Here is a 20768-nt window from a genome sequence, read left to right on the forward strand (position 1 = left end):
ATGTACTGTGCTATGCTTAGTACCTAGGTGACGAAATAATCTGTACACTAAATCCCCGTGACATGCGTTTACCTATATAACAAACCTGCACATGTAATCTGAATCCAAAATGAAAGTTAAAAAAATACAATCTTAGTGTAAAGATAAAATATATTTTAGAAATTATTAATTCAAAGAAAAAAGAAAAGAGAAATCATAGCCTCAATTCCACTGTTCTTGGGATGCTTTTCTTTTTCTTTTTTTTTTTATTATACTTTAAGTTCTAGGGTACATGTGCACAATGTGCAGGTTTGTTACATATGTATACATGTGCCATGTTGGTGTGCTGCACCCATTAACTCATCATTTAGCATTAGGTATATCTCCTAATGCTATCCCTCCCCCTTCCCCCAACCCCACAACAGGCCCCGGTGTGTGATGTTCCCCTTCCTGTGTCCGTGAGTTCTCATTGTTCAGTTCCCACCTATGAGTGAGAACATGCAGTGTTTGGTTTTTTGTTCTTGCGATAGTTTGCTGAGAATGATGGTTTCCAGCTTCATCCATGTCCCTACAAAGGACATGAACTCATCATTTTTTATGGCTGCATAGTATTCCATGGTGTATATGTGCCACATTTTCTTAATCCAGTCTATCATTGTTGGACATTTGGGTTGGTTCCAAGTCTTTGCTATTGTGAATAGTGCTGCAATAAACATACGTGTGCATGTGTGTTTATAGCAGCATGATTTATAATCCTTCGCGTATATACACCCAGTAATGGGATGGCTGGGTCAAATGGGATGGCTAGTTCTAGATCCCTGAGGAATCTCCACACTGACTTCCACGATGGTTGAACTAGTTTACAGTCACCCCAACAGTGTAAAAATGTTCCTATTTCTCCACATCCTCTCCAGCACCTGTTGTTTCCTGACTTTTTAATGATCACCATTCTAACTGGTGTGAGATGGTATCTCATTGTGGTTTTGATTTGCATTTCTCTGATGGCCAGTGATGATGAGCATCTTTTCATGTGTTTTTTGGCTGCATAAATGTCTTCTTTTGAGAAGTGTCTGTTCATATCCTTCGCCCACTTGTTGATGGGGTTGTTTGTTTTTTCTTGTAAATTTGTTTGAGTTCTTTGTAGATTCTGGATATTAGCCCTTTGTCAGATGAGGAGATTGCAAAAATTTTCTCCCATTCATAGGTTGCCTGTTCACTCTGGTAGTTTCTTTTGCTGTGCAGAAGGTCTTGAGTTTAATTAGATCCCATTTGTCAATTTTGGCTTTTGTTGCCATTGCTATTGGTGTTTTAGATATGAAGTCCTTGCCCATGCCTATGTCCTGAATGGTATTGCCTAGGTTTTCTTCTAGGGTTTTTATGGTTTTAGGTCTAACATGTAAGTCTTTAATCCATCTTGAATTAATTTTTGTGTAAGGTGTAAGGAAGGGATCCAGTTTCAGCTTTCTACATATGGCTAGCCAGTTTTCCCAGCACCATTTATTAAACAGGGAATCCTTTCCCCATTGCTTGTTTTTGTCAGGTTTGTCAAAGATCAGATAGTTGTAGATATGCGGCATTATTTCTGAGGGCTCTGTTCTGTTCCATTGGTCTATGTCTCTGTTTTGGTACCAGTACCAGTACCATCTTTATTTTTCTGATGAGCTCATATCATTTCCCAATTACCAGCAACACACACTGTAGCCTCAGTTTTTGGACTTAGATTTTGAGAAGTCCAAATGTGCTCTGTAATGTTTTAGTGGAGAAGAGAGCCTCTGTCCTGTGGAGGTGCCAGTAAGCCAGGCAGATAGGCATCTGTGCAAGAGGCCCAGGTGACAGGCCAGGCTGGTGGCTTCTGAGGGACTTGCCTTAACTGGGAAAACTGATTAGTTGACTACACACAACTCTCTGCCTTGAATCGCTTCATGCCCTGCTGAGCCTTGAGTCAAGTCTTCACAAGGCATTTCATGTATGTTGTAGCTGTGCTACAGGCTTTCTTATTATTAACTTTCCTATGGGATGCTCACCTGCGGAGAGAATCCAAGATACTTTTCTTGCAAGAAGGAAGGCTTGGCCCATAAGGATTTCAAAATGAAATTCCTTTATGATATGAATACACCTCACTGTGTGAATTATCACTTCAACCCTAGGATTTGGGGATTTGCAATAAAAGAATTAAGGAACTCAGGAGCTTCATGAAACTGAGGACTGTTAACCCCAGAAACACACAGAGGCAGCCTCTGTGCAGTCAGCTAACAAGTGGGTCATTGCTCCCACTTTACCCTGCCAAGGACCCAGTTACCTCTTGCATCAGGTACTGACTGCAAGAGTTGAATTGCACATACATTGTTGGCTATGTCTCTCTGTTATTATTAGGTGTTCAATAGCTGCTAAATATCTGTATGAGTAAGAATATGCATAACCCATTTGATTGCTATAAAAAAAGAAGTAATTTTACAAGCTGCATTTCTTAAATGAGCTTACACTTCTTTTGAAATACCATGACCTTCTCCATATGTGACAATTGGCCTCTTTTAAGATAAAAAGAATCGGTAATGACTCGTGAGAATAGACCAGATCTGGAGAGTACATACTACACACTCAAGTCTCAGCAGCTCCATCTATAAACACAAAGCAGGACCAGTTTTTCAAAGCAATCACAGAGCTGGTTTAAGCCTGGGAAACGTTTTGGTTATTTAAGTAATATTTTGAAATTCTAACTTTAAGCTAAAACCGAACAGGTTTCTGTGGGTAGCCTAGTAGTCAGGACTCTGTAATAAACCAATTGTCTACTGCTTAGACTTTAAATGGAGGTATATCAAGTCATCATGTTGTATACATTGAATGTATACAATCTTTGTCAGTTAGATATTTTAATATAAAAAGCTGGAATTTTTAGCAGCTCCAAAATATTTTCTTTTTAAAGAGAAGGAATTGGAAAAGATAGTAAATGAAGGTTGAGTTGATGGGAGTGGATGATTGCTTTGGAACTGGTGGTGACTGTGGAAAATGCAGTGACCGACTGAAGGTGATATCTGAGGTGGAAAGGGGTGTCCAACAAGAGGGAACAGAGATGGAGAAGGAAGTCAGAAAGTGACAAGTCCACTGGTGGACAATGCTGTCCCTGGGACCCAGGTTGTGGAAGTATTGATATCCTGGGAACAGTTTAGAAAGAAGAAAGAAGCAATAGCTCTGTTCATTTTTTTAAAGTTTCCTCTCCCACAACAACTTACCACATTAGCTGGTTGGAAAATGCAAGTTGATTCAAAAGAGAATTGAAAAAATAAGAGAAAATTTTACTCAGGGAGTAGCTTTTTTATAAACAAGTAATAAAATCTAACTTGTGAAGAAACAGTTAAGTCTGTAACCTCACAGATGCTCAAGACGCGTTCCTCGTATCACAGCACCCATCAGTCCTGTGGTCTAATTCATCCTGGACTGTTTGCAGGGCATCATATTTGTATGCACACCCCGTATGGGGGACTAGAGAAACCACCAGAAATCAGTTTCATTATTCTCTTTTGTAGTTGTCATTTTATTATTCCAGCCAAGGACATGGAATGTCTTGGTAGATTGGATAGATGTGTATACTGACTCATATATATTGACTGAGAGATGCAATGTGTCCCTGTCTGTAATTTCCAAGAAAGTATTGTGATGAGATTATTCAAATCATTTGGCAAATATAAGAAGTGAAAGTTCCATAGTAAATCCAGGAGCAAAGACTAGATCATTTTTCCTGGAACTGTCTGTATTTGAAGAATTAAAAAAGATAATGTTGACCCGACTTGAGCACTTTTATCTAAAACTCAAGAGTTTTATATAGTGTCAACCAACTGTATATAATTTCCATGGAATTAGTTTTTCTTCTCAGTTTGAAGTGCTCAGTCTCTTTTGTCTTTAAATTGAAGCCTAGCAATGAAGAGTTCATTATTTCTTAGTTTTATTAGATTTGGATTTTTAAATAGGTAGTCCTATTAGTCTCTGTAGAAATACTGTACAGAGTGTTTCTTTATTTCCTGGAATAAATCAAATATAGCTACATATGTTATATTTTATTATACTATTTATGGCAATATGTAATGGGTTAATATTAAAAGAGTTGGTGGAAATGCTGCAGATTTTCCTTTGGAAGAGGATTACTTCTCCAAGTAATCTATACTCTTAAGTCTTGTTGGATTCATATAAAGTTACTTAAGCATATTCCCTGGAATTGCTTGATATTTCATCACATTTTAAAGCATGTGTTTCTTTTCTAAAGCTGTAAACCTTAATATTTCTGGGTCTGGAAATAAAAATTTCAAATGGCAAACATTTCTCACATTTTCAAAGAGAACAGATTCCACCAATGTGAGTGGTTGAAACTTTAAAAGTTCCAAGCAAATGTTCACTTTCAACTGAAATTCTATTCCACATGCCTAGGGAAATCCACGTGAAGCATATTCTCTCAGGCCACAGCCATTCTTCTCCAGGTAAAGGTCTTCAACCTAAAAGCCTGGGAAATGTGCCCCATTGAACAACTTACCTAGCATTAATCGTTTGATGATGCTGTAGATTCTTACTGTAACGAGCAAGACCTCCTGCCACTCCTTAACACTCAAGTTACCTGAAAGATAATACACAGTTGGCTCCATGCTACCCACACATAGCCTGATCTCTCTCTTGAGCATGCCACTAAGTACAAGGCTACCCTGCTGTGGATTACATTAATTCTTGGGCTGCTGCTTTCTCTTTCTTTTTGCTGGTGACAATTTCTTTCTCTTAACCTAGTGTTATCTGCTCCCCTCAGACATTTAGGGTCTGAAAAGAAAGGATCCTGAACTTCAGTTTTGGTCTTCCCTGATCCAGCTTCATCAGCAATCCATATTCTTTATGCTTTGCTGCCTCCACATAGTCTACTGATTCTAAACTGCCTCTGGTTCTCATCTGGATAATGCCTTGTTTTTACCATTTTTTAAAAAAATGTAGCTGCTATACACAGAATGAAGAGGACTGCAGCATTCCCTTCAAAGTGTAACTCACCTCTGTATAGAAGTCTTCTGTGATACCACCGGTCCAGAAGTCACAACACTGGCCCTCTCTTGGGTCCATTACAATTTATCACAGCCCTAATACCCCCTGCAAAATTGTTTGGAATAGGCTTCTCTGTCCTCTAAAAATAACCACGCATTAGTGTTCCAGGAGCTATTAGAACCACCTTAATTAGGCCGGGTGCAGTGCCTCATGCCTGTATTCCCAGCACTTTGGGAGGCTGAAATAGATCACTTGAGGCCAAGAGTTGGAGACCAGCCTGGTCAACATAACCTATCTCTAAAAAAAAGAACCACCTTGATTAGAACACCTTCATGAGACCCTGAATGGCTTTATGAAAATAAAGCATGTGTACACAAGAGCACCAGCCCTTGCTCCAGCAGTCACCAGCAAAGCTGGTTGTTCTTTCTCAGAGGTCATTGAATCATGGAATTTATCACTAGAAATTTTATGTACTTCCTAATATCACTTGTACAGTTGTCTTCATTTTAATTTATATTTTTTAACGTACTTATGTCTTGTATTCTCATCCAGAGCAATCTGGCGAGAACAAACACATTGCTTACTATTCTTTAGTATTCTTTATCTTCTCAGCACAGATCATATTAATCACAATTAATGAACAATGGTCATGAAGATAAACATACTGCCTCCCTCCCCACCTCAGCACCTTTATGCTGTAATTTTGAATGTGTTGATTTACTCCACCACGTAAGTGCTGTGTTTGCTTTCTGGTTGACTTGGGGTGTCTTCTTCTCTGCCTCTGGTCTGCCAGTCCCAGCTGTTTTACATAGTAGACAATTGTGTCTAGATGTCTTTTTGAGTTGCAGAAAAGAGGACTATAGCCTCTATCTCTACCTTCTTGCTGTGCCAGGTGTATACCAACCAATGTCTTTCTGGACCCTGAAACAACATTTTGAATCTGGAACTCATTACTTTTTCTTCCCAAAGGAAACCTTCGGGGGGCAACTCAGCTGTTGGTCTTACTTTACCTGGTGGGATGATCCTTCACCACCAAAGAACTTGAGCCTTCGTGCTCTGTCTATATGAAATTATAGTATCTTTGGTTAATTTTATCTCTGAACATAGTTATGTAAGTGGTACTCTAGGAGATTTTCTAGGCCTTATCCATATTCATTGTTGTCTCCATAATGAAGCAGCAAACTTACTTCTTCTTTATTGTCAGGATCAGTTATTTATGCCAATAGTAATTTCCTTTTATGCCAGTTTGTCCACTGGTCGGGGAGCTAAAAACGGCCAGGGGATGGTTTTAGTTTTCGATGAAATGAAATAATCTTCATGTTCACTTGTAGAAGTATTCCTCCTCTGACCAAGATTTAGGAAACGATGGCCCATAGGCCTGTCACCTGTTTTTGTAAATAAATGTTTTATTGGAACATAGTCACATTTATTTATTTACATATTGCCTATGGCTGTTTCTAAGCCAGAGTGATTGTGACAGAGACTGCATGCCCTGCAATGCCTGAAATAGTTACTATTCAGCCCTTTGCAGAAAAATGTTGCCAACTTCTGCTTTAAACTATCAGAGTGCAGAGCTATGGGGATGATAACTATAATTGCAAGGGAGTCATTAGCTGTAATAATGAGGGGTATTACCCCAACTTCTATTTTTCCATTGCAAGGTCCATGTATCCCAGTCACGGGAAAACACCATTTCTTGCTCACTGGATCAGTGCATGTACTGCACCTGGGGGACAGCACCCCAACCTTTCAAGAGTTGTCTCCTAATTGGCATTGTGACTGATTCTTCAGTACATCGTTCCACTCTTCTATAAGGCCAGTTACTTCTGGGTGATATGGTATCAGACTAGATACTGAAGCTCTTTAACACCCAACCCACTGACCTGCATTTTTTACTATAATGTGAGTTCTCGCTAGGAAGCAATAGCAGCAATCAAGATTGGCAGAGAAGGCAAATCCAAATCCGCTTTTAATTCCAGTGCTTCATCCATAATGGAAAAGGTGCAATGTAATCAACATGCCATCAGGGCTCTGGCTGGCTCCTCTGGAGTATGTCACTTTTTCAGGGCTTAGGGCTGGTTGCTTATGTTAGCAAAGCTGGCACTCAGCTGTGGAAGCAGCCAGAGTAGCCTTGGGCAGTGTGAGCCTGTGGTGTAGGTCCTCTGCATATTCTGCACTGTTCTGTCGTGGCTTTTTAATTCATGAACTCACTGCTCAGGCACTTGAACATCTGAGAAAGAACACTGACAATCCAGCAGTAGGTCGATGTGATTATTAAGTCTCCTCCACAGTAAGGGCTGTTGAGAATGCATTCACATGAGATATGAATACTTCCCTTTCCGAGTTCCCCTTCATGTCTCCCTCTTAAGTTTCTTGGTCAATCATTCTCAATTTTATTTCCTTTATTTGTTAGCCACTGCCCTGAAATTAATGTAAATCCTTACCTCAAAGTTAAAGTGGAAACAAACCCTGCACTGATTGCAGATCTGCCTGCTAGGATGACCCCCTTCTCTGCTCTCCTGGCCTATTCCTGTGGCCGGGTTTGAACACTGCAGAACCCGTTTCTGCTTGCTGGCAGCTCTCTGTAAGTCTGGCTCGCTTTTTTTTTACTCCTTAGATTACTGATTATAGACAACTCCTCATGAAGTTTCATGTGTGAATTTAAATACGAATATCCTGCACCATTTACAAGGGCAACTGTATACTACAGGCATATGTTTCAGAGATTGTTGGATACTGGTTCTAAGTTAACATTAATTCCTGGAAACATACACTACCACTGTGACCTACCAGTAAAAAATGGGGACTTATGTGGGTTGGATGTAAGCAATCTGTCTGTCCAACTTATTTATACCTTCAGAATTTACTCAGTCTCAGCCTGAATATAGTACGACCTGATTATGGAGTGCTGCTGGCATGGTAGTTTTTACAGCTAGGTGAACCAGTTTATAATAAGTAGTTCAGGTTGCAAGTTACATGTTAAGATGACATATTCAATCTCTACCTATACTCAATAGCAATTCAAGAACGCTTTTTTGTTTGTTTGTTTGTTTTCTTTTGTTTTTGGGACAGAGTCTCGCTCTGTTGCCCAAGCTGGAGTGCAGTGTTGCAATCTCGGCTCACTGCAACTTCCGCCTCCCGGGTTCAAGCAATTCTTCTGCCTCAGCCTCCTGAGTAGCTGAGATTACAGGTGCGTGCCACCATGCCTGGCTAATTTTTGTATTTTTAGTAGAGGCGGGGTTTCACCATTTTGGTCAGGCTGGTCTCGAACTCCTGACCTTCTGATCCGCCCGCCTCCACCTCCCAAAGTGCTGGGATTACAGGTGTGAGACACTGCGCCTGGCTTAAGAACTCACTCTTAAGAAGTACAGTTGTTTGTGGAAACGGGTAATGCGTCGCTTTAAAACTGTAGGGCAGAACTCCCCAAATGCTTTGGCACCACGATTTTGTGGAAGACAATTTTTCCACGACTGGGGGGTGGGGGAGTGGTTTCGGGATGACCCAATCACATTACATTTATTGTGCACTTTATTTCTATTATTATTACATTGTAATATATAATGAAATAATTATACAACTTACCATTAATATAAAATCAGTGGGAGTCCTAAGCTCATTTTTCTGCAACTAAATGGTCCCATCTGGGGGTGATGGGAGTCAGTGACAGATCATCAGGAACTAGATTCTCATAAGGAGCTAAGGAGCGTGCAACCTAGATCCCTTACAGGCGCAGTTCACAATAGGGTTTGCCCTCCTACAAATCTAATGCCGCCGCTGATCTGACAGGAGGTGGAGCTCAGGAGAAAATATGAGCGATGGGGAGTGGCTGTAAATACAGATAAAGGTTCTCTAGCCCACCGCTCACCTCCTGCAGTGCAGCCTGGTTCCTAACAGGCCACAGAGTAGTACTGTGGCCCGTGGTTTGGGGACCCCTGCCCTAAGGGATGCTGCTGAACTCCTGCCCTAGGGGATGCTTCCCAACTCTATTGAGTAACTCCACCTACCACAGAATTGTTGAGAAATTTTGTATTTGCTGGGTTGTAAGGATCAAGTCTCAGAATGGCTTTCAATGTAGCCTAAATCCATTGGAGAAATTACCACTCAAAGGTGATAGCATTTTGTTATTTGGAGCATATAGTCTAAAAATATATCCTGATTTCCATCTTCCTCCCTCAAAAAAAAAAAAAGTTTCCTGAAGTAAAACCCTTGTTTTGTATTTTTGTGAGATTTATCCCTTGCACTCTTAGTAAGATTTGCTAAAGTTACATAATACATTCTGCTCTATAGATTCCAAAGTATGATGTAAACCACTATGATGTCCTCTGGCATTATGAGACAGTCATTGAACAATGAATTGTACTACAGAATTGGGCAATTGTCTTAAAACTGCAGCAAGATGGTAAAGTTATCTATGTCCATACCAGGTAAAAGCAAATTTCTAAAAAGTTATTTTTTTTTTATCCCAGAGAAAAACTATTAACTATATTAATAGCTACAGGGAATTTACTTATTTGCTCCAATAAGTAGCAAATAAAATCTATGTCTAGAATAATAGCTGCATTTTGAATTACCACCAGATTTAGCTTACAAGATACCTCTGGTATTTTTCCAAACCTATTCATTGTTTGCATGACTGCAAATACAGATCATGTTTTGCTCTGTCCTTCTGTATGCTGACCTCTAAGAACTACATCACCTGGCTTCCCTTGATCTCTGGCTTCTTACTGGGTTTAGACCAATGGGAGACCCCAGTGAAATTGTTGGGGAGTGAAGGAGGGCAGAGGTCAGGGATTTTATTTTCTCTTCTTTGTTTTTCTTTTGCCAGGGTCCTGCCTGGGACTGTATTCCTTTATGGCCATAGCTCCTCTTCCCTGACATTCTTGCTGGGCTATGATCGCACCTCTCCTTTTTCTTAATCCTTCAAGCTTAGTGATGATAATGGATTCTTGCTGTTGTTAGCCCTGGATGTCTTATCATACCTTATTGATTCCTTAATCCTGTCTAGACCTCTGTAAACATTCTTTAATTAAATTTTCTTCAGTTAAAACCCTCTGAGTATTCTCTATTTTACTTGCAAGGACCCTAACTGTTAAAATTGGCTTTTCGTTTTCAGGACCCTCCATTAGGTAAGGCTGTTTTAGGTGTGCAACCAAATGATAAAGCTTTCATCAGATGAGGAAAAAGAGGCTGCTTTGGCTTCAAAGGGGCAGGGCTGGATGTTTGGGATCTCCAGATTCTCAAATTCTCCTAAATAGCCACTCTGGTTCTTGGGGTCTCATTCTTTTCCATCTTTGCCCTAAATTTAAAATGAAAGTCCTAGTGAATCTGTGAATTCAATCAATGAAGTTTGTTTTTTACGTACTCAGCCCTATGTCTCTAAGAGATAAAAGATTCTTTTAGCTCAGTGTGTGCTTTGAGATATGTGTAGGAATTTAACTTTGTTATACTCTCTTTTAAGCTGGTTGGAGTCAGTGAAGGCTTCAACATTCATCCATTCTTCAACATGAAATTACTCATATCCTTTATACTGTTCAACGACAGTGAAAGCTTTATTCCCCACAGCCTTGCCCCCCAAAAGTGTTTTATTTTAAGTGATCCCAGAAGATATTTTAATGAGCAATTTCTCTCCTGTTTGCCATGAGCTGTAAGATTCCCCTTAATGAATGCTAGTGGGTTTTTTTTTAAACTGCCATTAGCCTGAATTTAGCCAGATGACCAATCCTAGAATTGCCCAATTCTTTAAGGGTCTGTTATCTACAGTTCCATTCCCTGGTACCAAAATATGTTTCAGTCAACATACTTAATTGCATGCTGCAGAAATTGACTTTAGATAGTTTAAGCAGGAAAAAATATTTTTGAAGGAATAATGAATAGCTCACAGATTCCATTCTTGGGAAATGGACAGAAACCAAAAAGAAAATTAGCTTAAGTTGTGCCAAAGCAATAGTCTGGTTAGGACTCTATTACGGGACCATGCTATCGTCACTGATGAGTTCCTGTGTGACAAAATGCATGAGTAATTTCTCAACAGTTCTTGCAAATTTGCATCACTTTGTCAGATTCTAAGTATTGAAAATCTCAGAATAGAGTATCTGATAGGCTGAGCCTAAGTTCTAGCTGATAATGAACAAGTACAACTCAGGGGCTTGCCTCCCATCAAGGTTCACACAAAAGGGAATTAAAGGAAATTCTTGTTCAATAAAAAGGGCATTAAGTTGCTGGTTAGCTAAAAATCAAGACAAAAACAAAAATGAATCAATCAATATCTACCATATTCATCCTACATACTTGACCCTATGAAGAATTCCTTTGTGGGGGCAATGTTTGAGGAGCAGTCAAGCAGACTGGCTACAGATTTTGGCTACAGTGACTCAAATATGAAAGTAATGAGTAAGTGCTACTGAGATCAGGTAAAAATAAAGAATTAAGAAAGCATTTTTAGTTATCATGGATACATAATAGTAATACATTTTTGTGGGGTACATGTAATATTTTGATACAAGCATTTAATGTATAATGATCAAATCAGGGTAATTGGGATATCTATCACCTCAAGCAGTTATCATTTCTTTGTGTCAGGAACATTCCAATTCCACTCTTTTAGTTATTTTGAGATGTACGCTAAATTACCGTTAACTATATTGCATGTTCTCACTCATGTGTGGAAGCTAGAAAACACTGAACTCATAGAGATAGTAGAATGATGGTTACCAGCGGCTGGGAAGGGTGGTAGGAAGGAGTGCAGATAAAGAGGGGATGGTTAGTGAGTACAAAAATACAGTTAGATAGAAGGAATAAGATCTAGAGTTTGGTAGCACAAGAATTTTCTTTTTAATTGGTATTTTACCATCTTTTTCATTGATAAAATTTCCTTTCTCTACATCAACTTTTGTTTCTCTGAGTCCATCAAAATTTTAAAATTGTACATTTCATCTTTATTTTACTGCTTATAATTTCTTCCATTTTGATAAAATTGACTAATTTAGCCAAAGATATAATGTTTTGATTCTCATCATTGAATAAATGCCATTTTTATAAAAAATAAGGGTGTGTTCCACATTTCTTCTGGCATTTTGCCAACTCATTATCTAGAAATCATAGATTTCACATGTAATGAGCTCTTAAATTACCAGAGTAATTCAAGATTTATAAAAACTTTATATTTCTGTGGAAAACTTCCATTATGAACATGGTGGACTGTCCTAGAAGATCCCAGCATTTCCACTGAAGAACATGACTTTGTCTTTACTGGTGAGGCCAGCTTTTCCTTTGACAGCCAACTATAGAAAAAAAATAAACAATGTCGAGTAGCTACATTATTTTTAATGGCAAAAATTGCAATTCCTTTTGCACCAACCTAATATTTCTCTACTATAAGAAGGGCTGACATTCAGGGACATTTGAGTGGGTCACAGAGAATATGCGGTGTGAGAGAAGGAGCCATGTTAAAATATCATATTGGTGTCTGGCTTTGCCTGTTCCCTCTCAACTTATCAAATGGCTGAGAAAGCTTTTCTTACTGCAATACACCCACAAAGGGGACATGAGCAGAAACTTTCATCGTTCTTGCTGGGTCAGCTCTGTGTTTCTGCTTCTTTTGAACCAGACAGTGTCATTTAGTATATGTATGATTACAAATGTCTCATTCCCAATTCCGGAGAGAATAACTTGCCTTTTAACATATATTGTCAAATAGCCAATTAAATAAGATTTTTCCATTTTTAAAGCAGTGTTATGATGTTGTCTAGATAAAATTTCTGTCATCATATCACAGTGGAACATCTGTTGAATAGATATAACTGAACTTAAAATTATAAGGTGGTTAGGACATCAGATTTGGGATAGGATGAAAAACAAAGCAGGAAAACTTGAGGAGGCTCTATAGTCTTCATTACTTATGGGATTAGTTTTTTTTTTTAAATGACAGTTATAACTCAAACAGTTCCTTTTACATTGAAAAAGGAAGTCTTAAAGTAAAAATTTTACTGAGTAGTCTGTCTACTGATATATACATATATATCTTTAAGGACATTCCAACTGTACTTATCAACATCTGGAAGCAGTATTGGGCAAACCACATGCTTAGTTCCTAACTTCAAACATTTTTTGAAAGGAATCTTTTGTAAACTCTGGAAGGAGGCTGTGAATAGTTACCAGAAAGGCACACTTTTTAATATATTATAATGTCTGAATTGTTAGTCAGATATCTGAAACTGTCAACTCTAGAGCAATTGGAGCTTAGCAAAAAGAAAAATATCAGCAAGAATGCAGATAGATTAAAAGAGCTGAATATACTATTGTACTCTGTGGAAGTCTTTCTTTCTTTTTCTCCCCTTTTCTTTCATCTCTCCCTCTCTCTCTCTCTAAATCTTTCTCTTTCTTTCTTCTAAATTTAAGCAGCCACATAGATGGCATACGTTCCAAAAGATGAGGTTGATGATCCTTTGACCAATCAGAAGAATAACAAACTTTAATGGACAAGTGAAAGACTATTAAAACTCAGCTCCGCTGGAGGCCATTATCCAAAGCAAATTAATGTAGAAACAGAAAACCGAATACTTCATGTTTTCACTTATAAGTGGAAGCTAACCATTGGGTACTCATGGACATAAAAGAGGCAACAATAGAAACTGGGGCCTACTGGAGGGCGGAAAGGATACAAAGGTTGAAAAACTACTGGGTACTATACTCAGTACCTGGGTGATAGGCTCATTTGTACCCCAAATCTCAGCATCATGCAATATACCCAGGTAACAAACCTGTGTCAGAGGTATGTACCCTCTGACTCTAAAATAAAAGTTAAAGTAAAGAAACCACAGGAGAAGATTAGAGTTAAGATAAATGAGTGGTATTAAAATGATGTTAGTCTGGGCTGTGTGGTTATGTTGTCCAGCCCGCCACCACTAGACTGTATGGAAGGTGGGTATCTTCTCCAGCCTGCCACCACTAGACCATTTCTGTATGTAAGGCAGTTCTCCTGTCTAGCCCACTGCTGCTGGACTCTCTTTCCTGTATGCAAGCCCTTAATAAAATCCCATGTCTTATTAAAAAATGATGTTAATGATAATTTTGACTATGGAATAAATAACATTATGATGGGGAGAAAATAAAATCCAGCTCTACATGTTTAGACGCCTGGGAGAAGTGGATGGAAAAGGAAAGAAAAGAGAGGAAGAAAGAAAAAAGAGAAAATATGCTTCAAAGGAAATATTCTACCAACAAAACAGATGCTAACAGACCAGGAACAGATGCTAACAGACCAGAAGCTGAGAATAGATTGGTAAAAAATAGGCAATGCAGAACTGGGTTCACAAGGTACATCAGAATCCATGAATTCACTAACTTGTTAATTCAAATAATGTCTATCAATATGATGTACCAGGCACTAGGAAAAGGCTGGAAGATTCAAAGGGGGAATAAATACTGTGCCTGTCTCTGTCCCCCAGGTGCACATTGATGATGTTGGAGGTGGGAATGGTGGACACATGTTTGCGATGTGTTTATGAGGCTGTATGCATGTAAACAATACAGTAGGGATTCAAGGGATGAGTTGTCACTTTTTTTTGGAAGAGGGGATCCTTTTCTAGACTTCTGAAGGATCCTTTTGAAATGAGCCTTTAAAATTGTGAACTTTTTTTGTTTCACATTTTTAAAATGAGTTTCTGGTACAGTCCAATAGAAGTATTCAAAATAAGAATTAATCACCATACCAACCCCAATAATTAGTGATCATAATCCTGCCTGAGACACTTAAGAAAAGTTTTTGTGTTTAGTACAACTTGTTCTTTAAGCACATTCTGGCATAGGACATTGAATTAATAATTGTGTAATGAGTGAATAAATATGGCAAAGTCCTTGTCACCCAAAAGATTATCATTTGATTGCCTGGATAATGTAATACTCATATTTAGGCCCTCTGTATTATAGGATTGTGAATTGCGTATCTAGATAGGATATAGTTCGACCTGTATCCCAGGACTACTGTAGCTCACTATTGAAGAACAAGCACATTTATATGTTAGGAAAGAAGAGTAGAAGAGTGTAGGAACTGGCATTGGATCAGTCATGTTTTCAGAAAAATATTACCTGTGATTGGGAAATAACAGTGTGCAGGGAATTGTGATACAGCCCTGGCCTTATATTGCTACTCAGGAGGCATCACAGAGGGAGAATGAAAATCATTTACAAAGGTATAAAATTAATCTGAGAAGGCTGCTTCAGTGCTGTCTCATCCTCGGAGGAAGATGGATGAAGCAAGTGTCTGGAGACCTTTCCTGTCCATGGAGCCTGTAATGTGCTGGGATTTTGAATTCTGTGGAGCTGTAATTCCTCTAGTTGGCTATGCATTTGGATTTTTAGTGCTCATTCTAGACCCCACTACTCTGAGCCCAAGGCCAGGGACCCTATATTTATATAAAGTTCTCTAAATAACTTGGTTGATGAGCCAGGCTAATGATACATGAATAGCATGTTAATCGTATTACCTATGTAGATGTCATTCTTTGATTCTAAAATATAAAGTTGTGAAATAGGCTGTTTCTTCATTAAACTCATCCATAAATCAGTCAATATTGATAAAGAGGAGAATATCCAAAAACTCTAGGTTCAAGTTTCTGGCATTTTACCAACTTGTTATCTAGAAATTGTAGATTTTATATATAATAAACTCTTAAATTACCACAGTAATTAAAGATTTATAATGCATAGTTTGCATTATGGGGCTCATATTTTCACCTAATGTTGTGGGGCTCTATAGCTCACTCTCTTGTAAGTTCACATTATCTGTCCCATATATATTCCATGGGTGGAAAGTCATTTTTTTTTTTTTTGGTAATTCAGAATGCAGGTCAGAATGTTTGTGAGAACTACTCACTCTGCAAATGGAATGCATTGCAGCATATAAATCCAAAATATTGTGATTATTATTATTGACATTGTCTCTGCCTATTAATTACCTGAAGATCAGTTCATCCAGTAAATCCCAGCTTTAAAATTTAGATTATGAGAAATCTATATAATGTTAAATGGCTAGCTATCCTTTTTTTAAAATTTGCCTTTTAATGTTTACATGATTATGTATGAGGTGCAAAATTGTAACATACAGATGAATAGGTCACACATATAAAAAGAGATGCTATCTGGATCATTCTGTAATTCTAAGGGAATGGTTGAGAAATAACAGGAAATCTAAGTATACAGGTATGAAGCAATTTTAATGTACTGAAAGCAAGTTATATAAAATAAAGTGTTTTTGGAGATTAATTTTGGTTACATGCATTTTAAAAATTATGTTGTCAGATAAAGGCAATAAGGAATAATCAAATTATTTGAAAAGTATTAACTTAAACAAAAAATTCTTACTGATTCCATTTTAAAGATTTATAACATGAGTGCAAGTTTCCCAACTAAGAAAAAAAGAGAAGTGATTCCTCCCTCCAGAATACCTGATAATGCCTGAATAAGCAATCCAAATAAATATTTTAAATTTTCAGAAATTACCCTGAAAAATACAAATAATGCTGATATCCAAATATTCAGAAATCACTGCATAGATTGGAATAAATATACTGGTACTTAAAATTGGTTGATAAATCACCACTGGAGTAACTAAAATATTTTAGACCTTATAGGAAGATACATTGATATTTTCAAAGATGTTAGTATCTCAGAGACACTTTGCATAAATAAGTATTGCTAGTTACTGGACATAATAAAGTAGAATTATTCTAAAAGCTTTCCAAGGATAAAACTGTGTTAGTATACTGGTAGTAAAATGAATAATTAATAAAGATGCTGCAGCTATATTTTCTCACAGTGAAATCCTTGCATAAGAGAAGTATCTATAATCCTGGTCTACAGAAATTATTCAAGATGTGCTATTATGCTAAGAAATGGAAATAAAATTACCTCTGTCAAATTGTACCATAATGACATTCATTTGATATTATAATATCTATCTATTTTAAAAATTAGACGTTGTCTGTAGTTTTGGTATAAGGAGGTTCAATGAGAAAGATATTAAAATATGATTTGACCAGCAGAACTCCACTGTGAGCTGAAAATTTAGATGATTTATAAACATTAATGGAATGGTGGCTGTCTCATTATGCTTATTTAGTAATGGAAGCAATTAAAATATGTACCTTTTACAATGATGACTTTTGGGAGTAAAGAAATTCACATTAGCTGTTCAGATAGCTGGATACATCAGTATATTTCACAATATATTTTATTTCCCTGGTGCTTATGTATATATGGATATTATGGAACTTTATAATTCATTATTTCCATACAAAGAAGTAAACAAAACAAAGATACTTAACTAGTAAGACATGGCTGCTAAATGCATACACAGCTTTTTTTTTTAACAAGTTTATACAGCCTGTTCTTGTTAAATATTTTAGCGAGAACTAGGTTTTAAAGCTTGATAATTATAGTTATCCATTCTGCAATAACATTTCTCGTGATTTTACTCCTTGTCACTTATATGTATTTAAGCTGGCCTACCTATCTTTGAACAGTACAGGCAAAGAAAAAAGAATATGGTATTAGAATTCACCTTCACTTGACGGAGATCCGGATGTGGTTATCTGGGTAAGAGCCCAGGATACTTGGATGGAGAGATGGGTTTGCTGGTTTACACTAGGAAGAGTGACGTATTTACCTCGATTCTATTGAAAGCGGATAAAAGCAGTACCATCACTGTGACCTAGGAAAGGGGAAAATGTAAGCTCACTAATCTGGAAGCCCATTCAGAAACATTTTCTGTGAACGATAGGAGGACCAGCCTCATCATATTCCTGCTTACTGATCCACATCTGCTGGAATGTGGACAGACTGGCCAGGATGGAGCCCCCAATCCAAACAGAATACTTCCGCTCTGGGGGAGCTATGATCTTGATTTTCATGGTGCTGGGTGCCAGGGTTATGATTTCCTTCTGCATCCGGTCAGCAATGCCTGGGTACATGGTGCTCCCTCCAGATAACACGGTGTTGGCATAGAGATCCTTGCGAATATCCACATCGCACTTCATGATAGAGTTGAAGGTTGTCTCATGGATCCCACTGGACTCAATGCCCAGAAAGGAAGGCTGGAAAATGGCTTCAGGGCATCGGAAGCGTTCATTCCCAATGGTGATCACCTGCCCATCAGGAAGTTCATAGCTCCGTTCCAGTGAGGAGGATGCGGCTGCCCTGACCATCTCCTGCTCAAAGTCCAGGGCTACGTAGCACAGCTTCTCTTTGACATCTCGCACAATCTCCCGCTCAGCAGTGGTGGTGAAGTTATAGCCTCGCTCTGTCAGGATCTTCATGAGGTAATCAGTCAGGTCTCTGCCTGCCAGATCCAGGCGTAGAATGGCATGAGGCAGGGCGTAACCTTCATAGATGGGCACGGTGTGAGTGACCCCATCCCCAGAATCCATCACGATGCCTGTGGTCCGTCCTGAGGCGTAGAGGGACAGCACAGCCTGGATGGCCACATACATGGCTGGTGTGTTGAAAGCCTCGAACATGATCTGAGTCATCTTTTCCCGGTTGATCTTGGGGTTCAGGGGTGCCTCGGTGAGGAGGATGGGATGCTCATCTGGTGCCACACGGAGCTCATTGTAGAATGTGTGGTACCAGATCTTTTCCATGTCGTTCCAGTTGGTGACCACTCCATGCTCGATAGGATACTTCAGGGTCAGGACGCCTCTCTTGCTCTGAGCCTCATCTCCCACGTAGCAGTCCTTCTGGCCCATGCCTACCATAACGCCCTGGTGTCGAGGACGCCCTATCATGGAGGGGAACACAGCCCGGGGGGCATCGTCACCACCAAAGCCTGCCTTGCACATCCCTGACCCATTATCCACTACCAAGGCAGACAGCTCATCGTCAGTCATGGTGCTGGCTGAGATCTTCCAGACGAGTGAACAGGACAAGTGAATAGACTGTGAGTAAGAGAAAGTGAACAGGCCTAAAACACTCCAGAAATGCCTTCAGACAGGGGAGGCTGCACCAGGACCACAGGTATTTAAAGGAACACACTGACCCCACCCATGTCCTACTCCACCAGTTCCCAGCATTTCCGGGTGAGGTCACCTTTGAGGTATTAATGATGGTGATGATTATATAAACCATTAGATCTTTCTACATAAAGAGAAAATTGGCTGCCAAGTGGTCAAATCTCAGGTTCCTGTAATTAGGCAACCCACACAAGACCGTCAGCCTGACTGGTGAGGTCTCTAGATAACTATGATGATGCAGTTGGGGATATAAAAGCAAGATGAAAGAAAGCTGGTGCTAGGTATGGCAACACTGCTGGGAGGAAGGCTCCCTCCTTAGCGTCCCTGAGGGTTCACTTTCCCTACACCAGCTTTACCTTTTCATTCTGAAGATATTGTTCTGATGAGGGGTCTTACCCTGCAATCTTCACTTTTTCAAGATTTTTGTTTCCATTAGATTCCTAATCCCACAGGATGTCATCATCATAGAGACTGTTTTAGTAAATGAACATAATAAATGGCTAAGGATGGCCTGATGGCTGTAATTACAATGCACTTGTGTCAAGCAAAATGTAAAGATATTTAATAGACTTCTAATCCATCAGAGATCAAGCAAAAGCAACAGAATGATTACTAAAGTTAACCCCTGTAGATATTTTTTTCTGATATAAATTTCTAATAACCAAATTTTATTAAACATTTACTGTGTCTAGACATTGTTCATAGAACCAGGTTCATTGGGTCCATGTTAATTGTATAATGACTGAATGTCAACTATTTTGCATGATTTATTAAGATGTAGGTTATAAAAATTTATTTATTTGCAACAACTCTTGAGTTCTGCAACAATGAACAAAATGAAGTGATAAGACAAATTTGAAAAATTATATATTTAAACTAATCCTTAAAACATTTTGATCTTCAAGATACATACACTATATTATAACATTAAACCTCTATGTGTTACTAAAATCTATACAATTAGAATTATATTAGCTTTCCTTCCATTTCAAGATCTATTACACCCTGATCACTTCATAGCAACAATTTGTTTGGATTCCATGTTTCATATAGAAATACAGACTACCTGAAAAGATGTGTATGATGGTAAAATGTAGGACATCAGCAATGTGTTACAGAGAAATAGCATTTAAGAAAGCTCATTACTTCTGCTCCCCTATGTGTCAGGCAAATAGAATATAATTCTTTGTCAGCTCTCGTAAAGCAAAGAAATTTTCCATGTCTACATGTGAGTTCTCCAAAATCATCTTTATTTGGGTTCCTCATTCATTCATTTACCCAATAAAGCTTGCTTTGTAAGAGGTAGCACAGCCCCTACTTACTGGACAAAAAACACCCTCCAGCTCAAGGCCAGGAGAACTAGCCTGAGTCTTTGCTCAATGAGCCTCTTGGAGAGTCATGGTGTAGCACCAATCTGTGAGCATCCAGCCCTCTTCTTTTGTCTATAGCTTGATATAGATTTATTTTATCCAGTGCTATAATATGCCTTCAAAACCTTTCTGGTGACAATCAGTCATGGCAGAATGTATGTTTCATCACAAGATCCATGGTTTTGCTTTAGGGCTCACCAGAACAGTCCTTTCCTTTAATCTTTTCTGTAACTGCAAAATTCCTTCTTCAACAGTGTTAAAAACCTTCACACTGAATGGTTTTATGAACTTCCTTGTTATGTAGTACAACCAAGCTTTTGATTAAAACAACATTTTATTGCTATAGGATGGTGCTTCTGGGAATTTTTTTTTTAATCCCATAACAAACTACATGCACATTTTA

At 38.5% G+C, this 20768-nt stretch overlaps 1 protein-coding gene across 4 annotated transcripts; it reads right to left on the bottom strand.

The window, feature by feature from the left end:
* Positions 1 to 16183: 16183 nt before the first annotated feature.
* ACTBL2 (actin beta like 2) lies at positions 16184 to 18975 on the bottom strand. Of its 4 annotated transcripts, none has more exons than XM_032145156.1 (2): positions 18744 to 18872; positions 17742 to 18617 (listed from the first exon to the last, which is right to left on the bottom strand). In XM_032145156.1, exons 1-2 carry the CDS (start codon positions 18870 to 18872, stop codon positions 17742 to 17744), a joined length of 1005 nt encoding a protein of 334 aa, XP_032001047.1. The 4 variants fall into 4 exon arrangements, with proteins under 4 accessions (XP_032001045.1, XP_032001047.1, XP_058290097.1 ...); XM_058434114.1 differs by having other exon boundaries at positions 17742 to 18535; positions 18641 to 18872; XM_058434115.1 differs by having other exon boundaries at positions 17742 to 18653; positions 18738 to 18860.
* Between the last annotated feature and the right edge of the window lie 1793 nt (positions 18976 to 20768).

Source organism: Hylobates moloch, unplaced genomic scaffold (genome assembly GCF_009828535.3).
Source record: "Hylobates moloch isolate HMO894 unplaced genomic scaffold, HMol_V3 SCAFFOLD_23, whole genome shotgun sequence".
NCBI lineage: Eukaryota > Metazoa > Chordata > Mammalia > Primates > Hylobatidae > Hylobates > Hylobates moloch.

What these genes read in the sequence shown, in the direction of transcription:
- ACTBL2 (XM_032145154.2), bottom strand. Translation starts at nt 18,872, where the DNA reads ATGACTGACGATGAGCTGTCTGCCTTGGTAGTGGATAATGGGTCAGGG.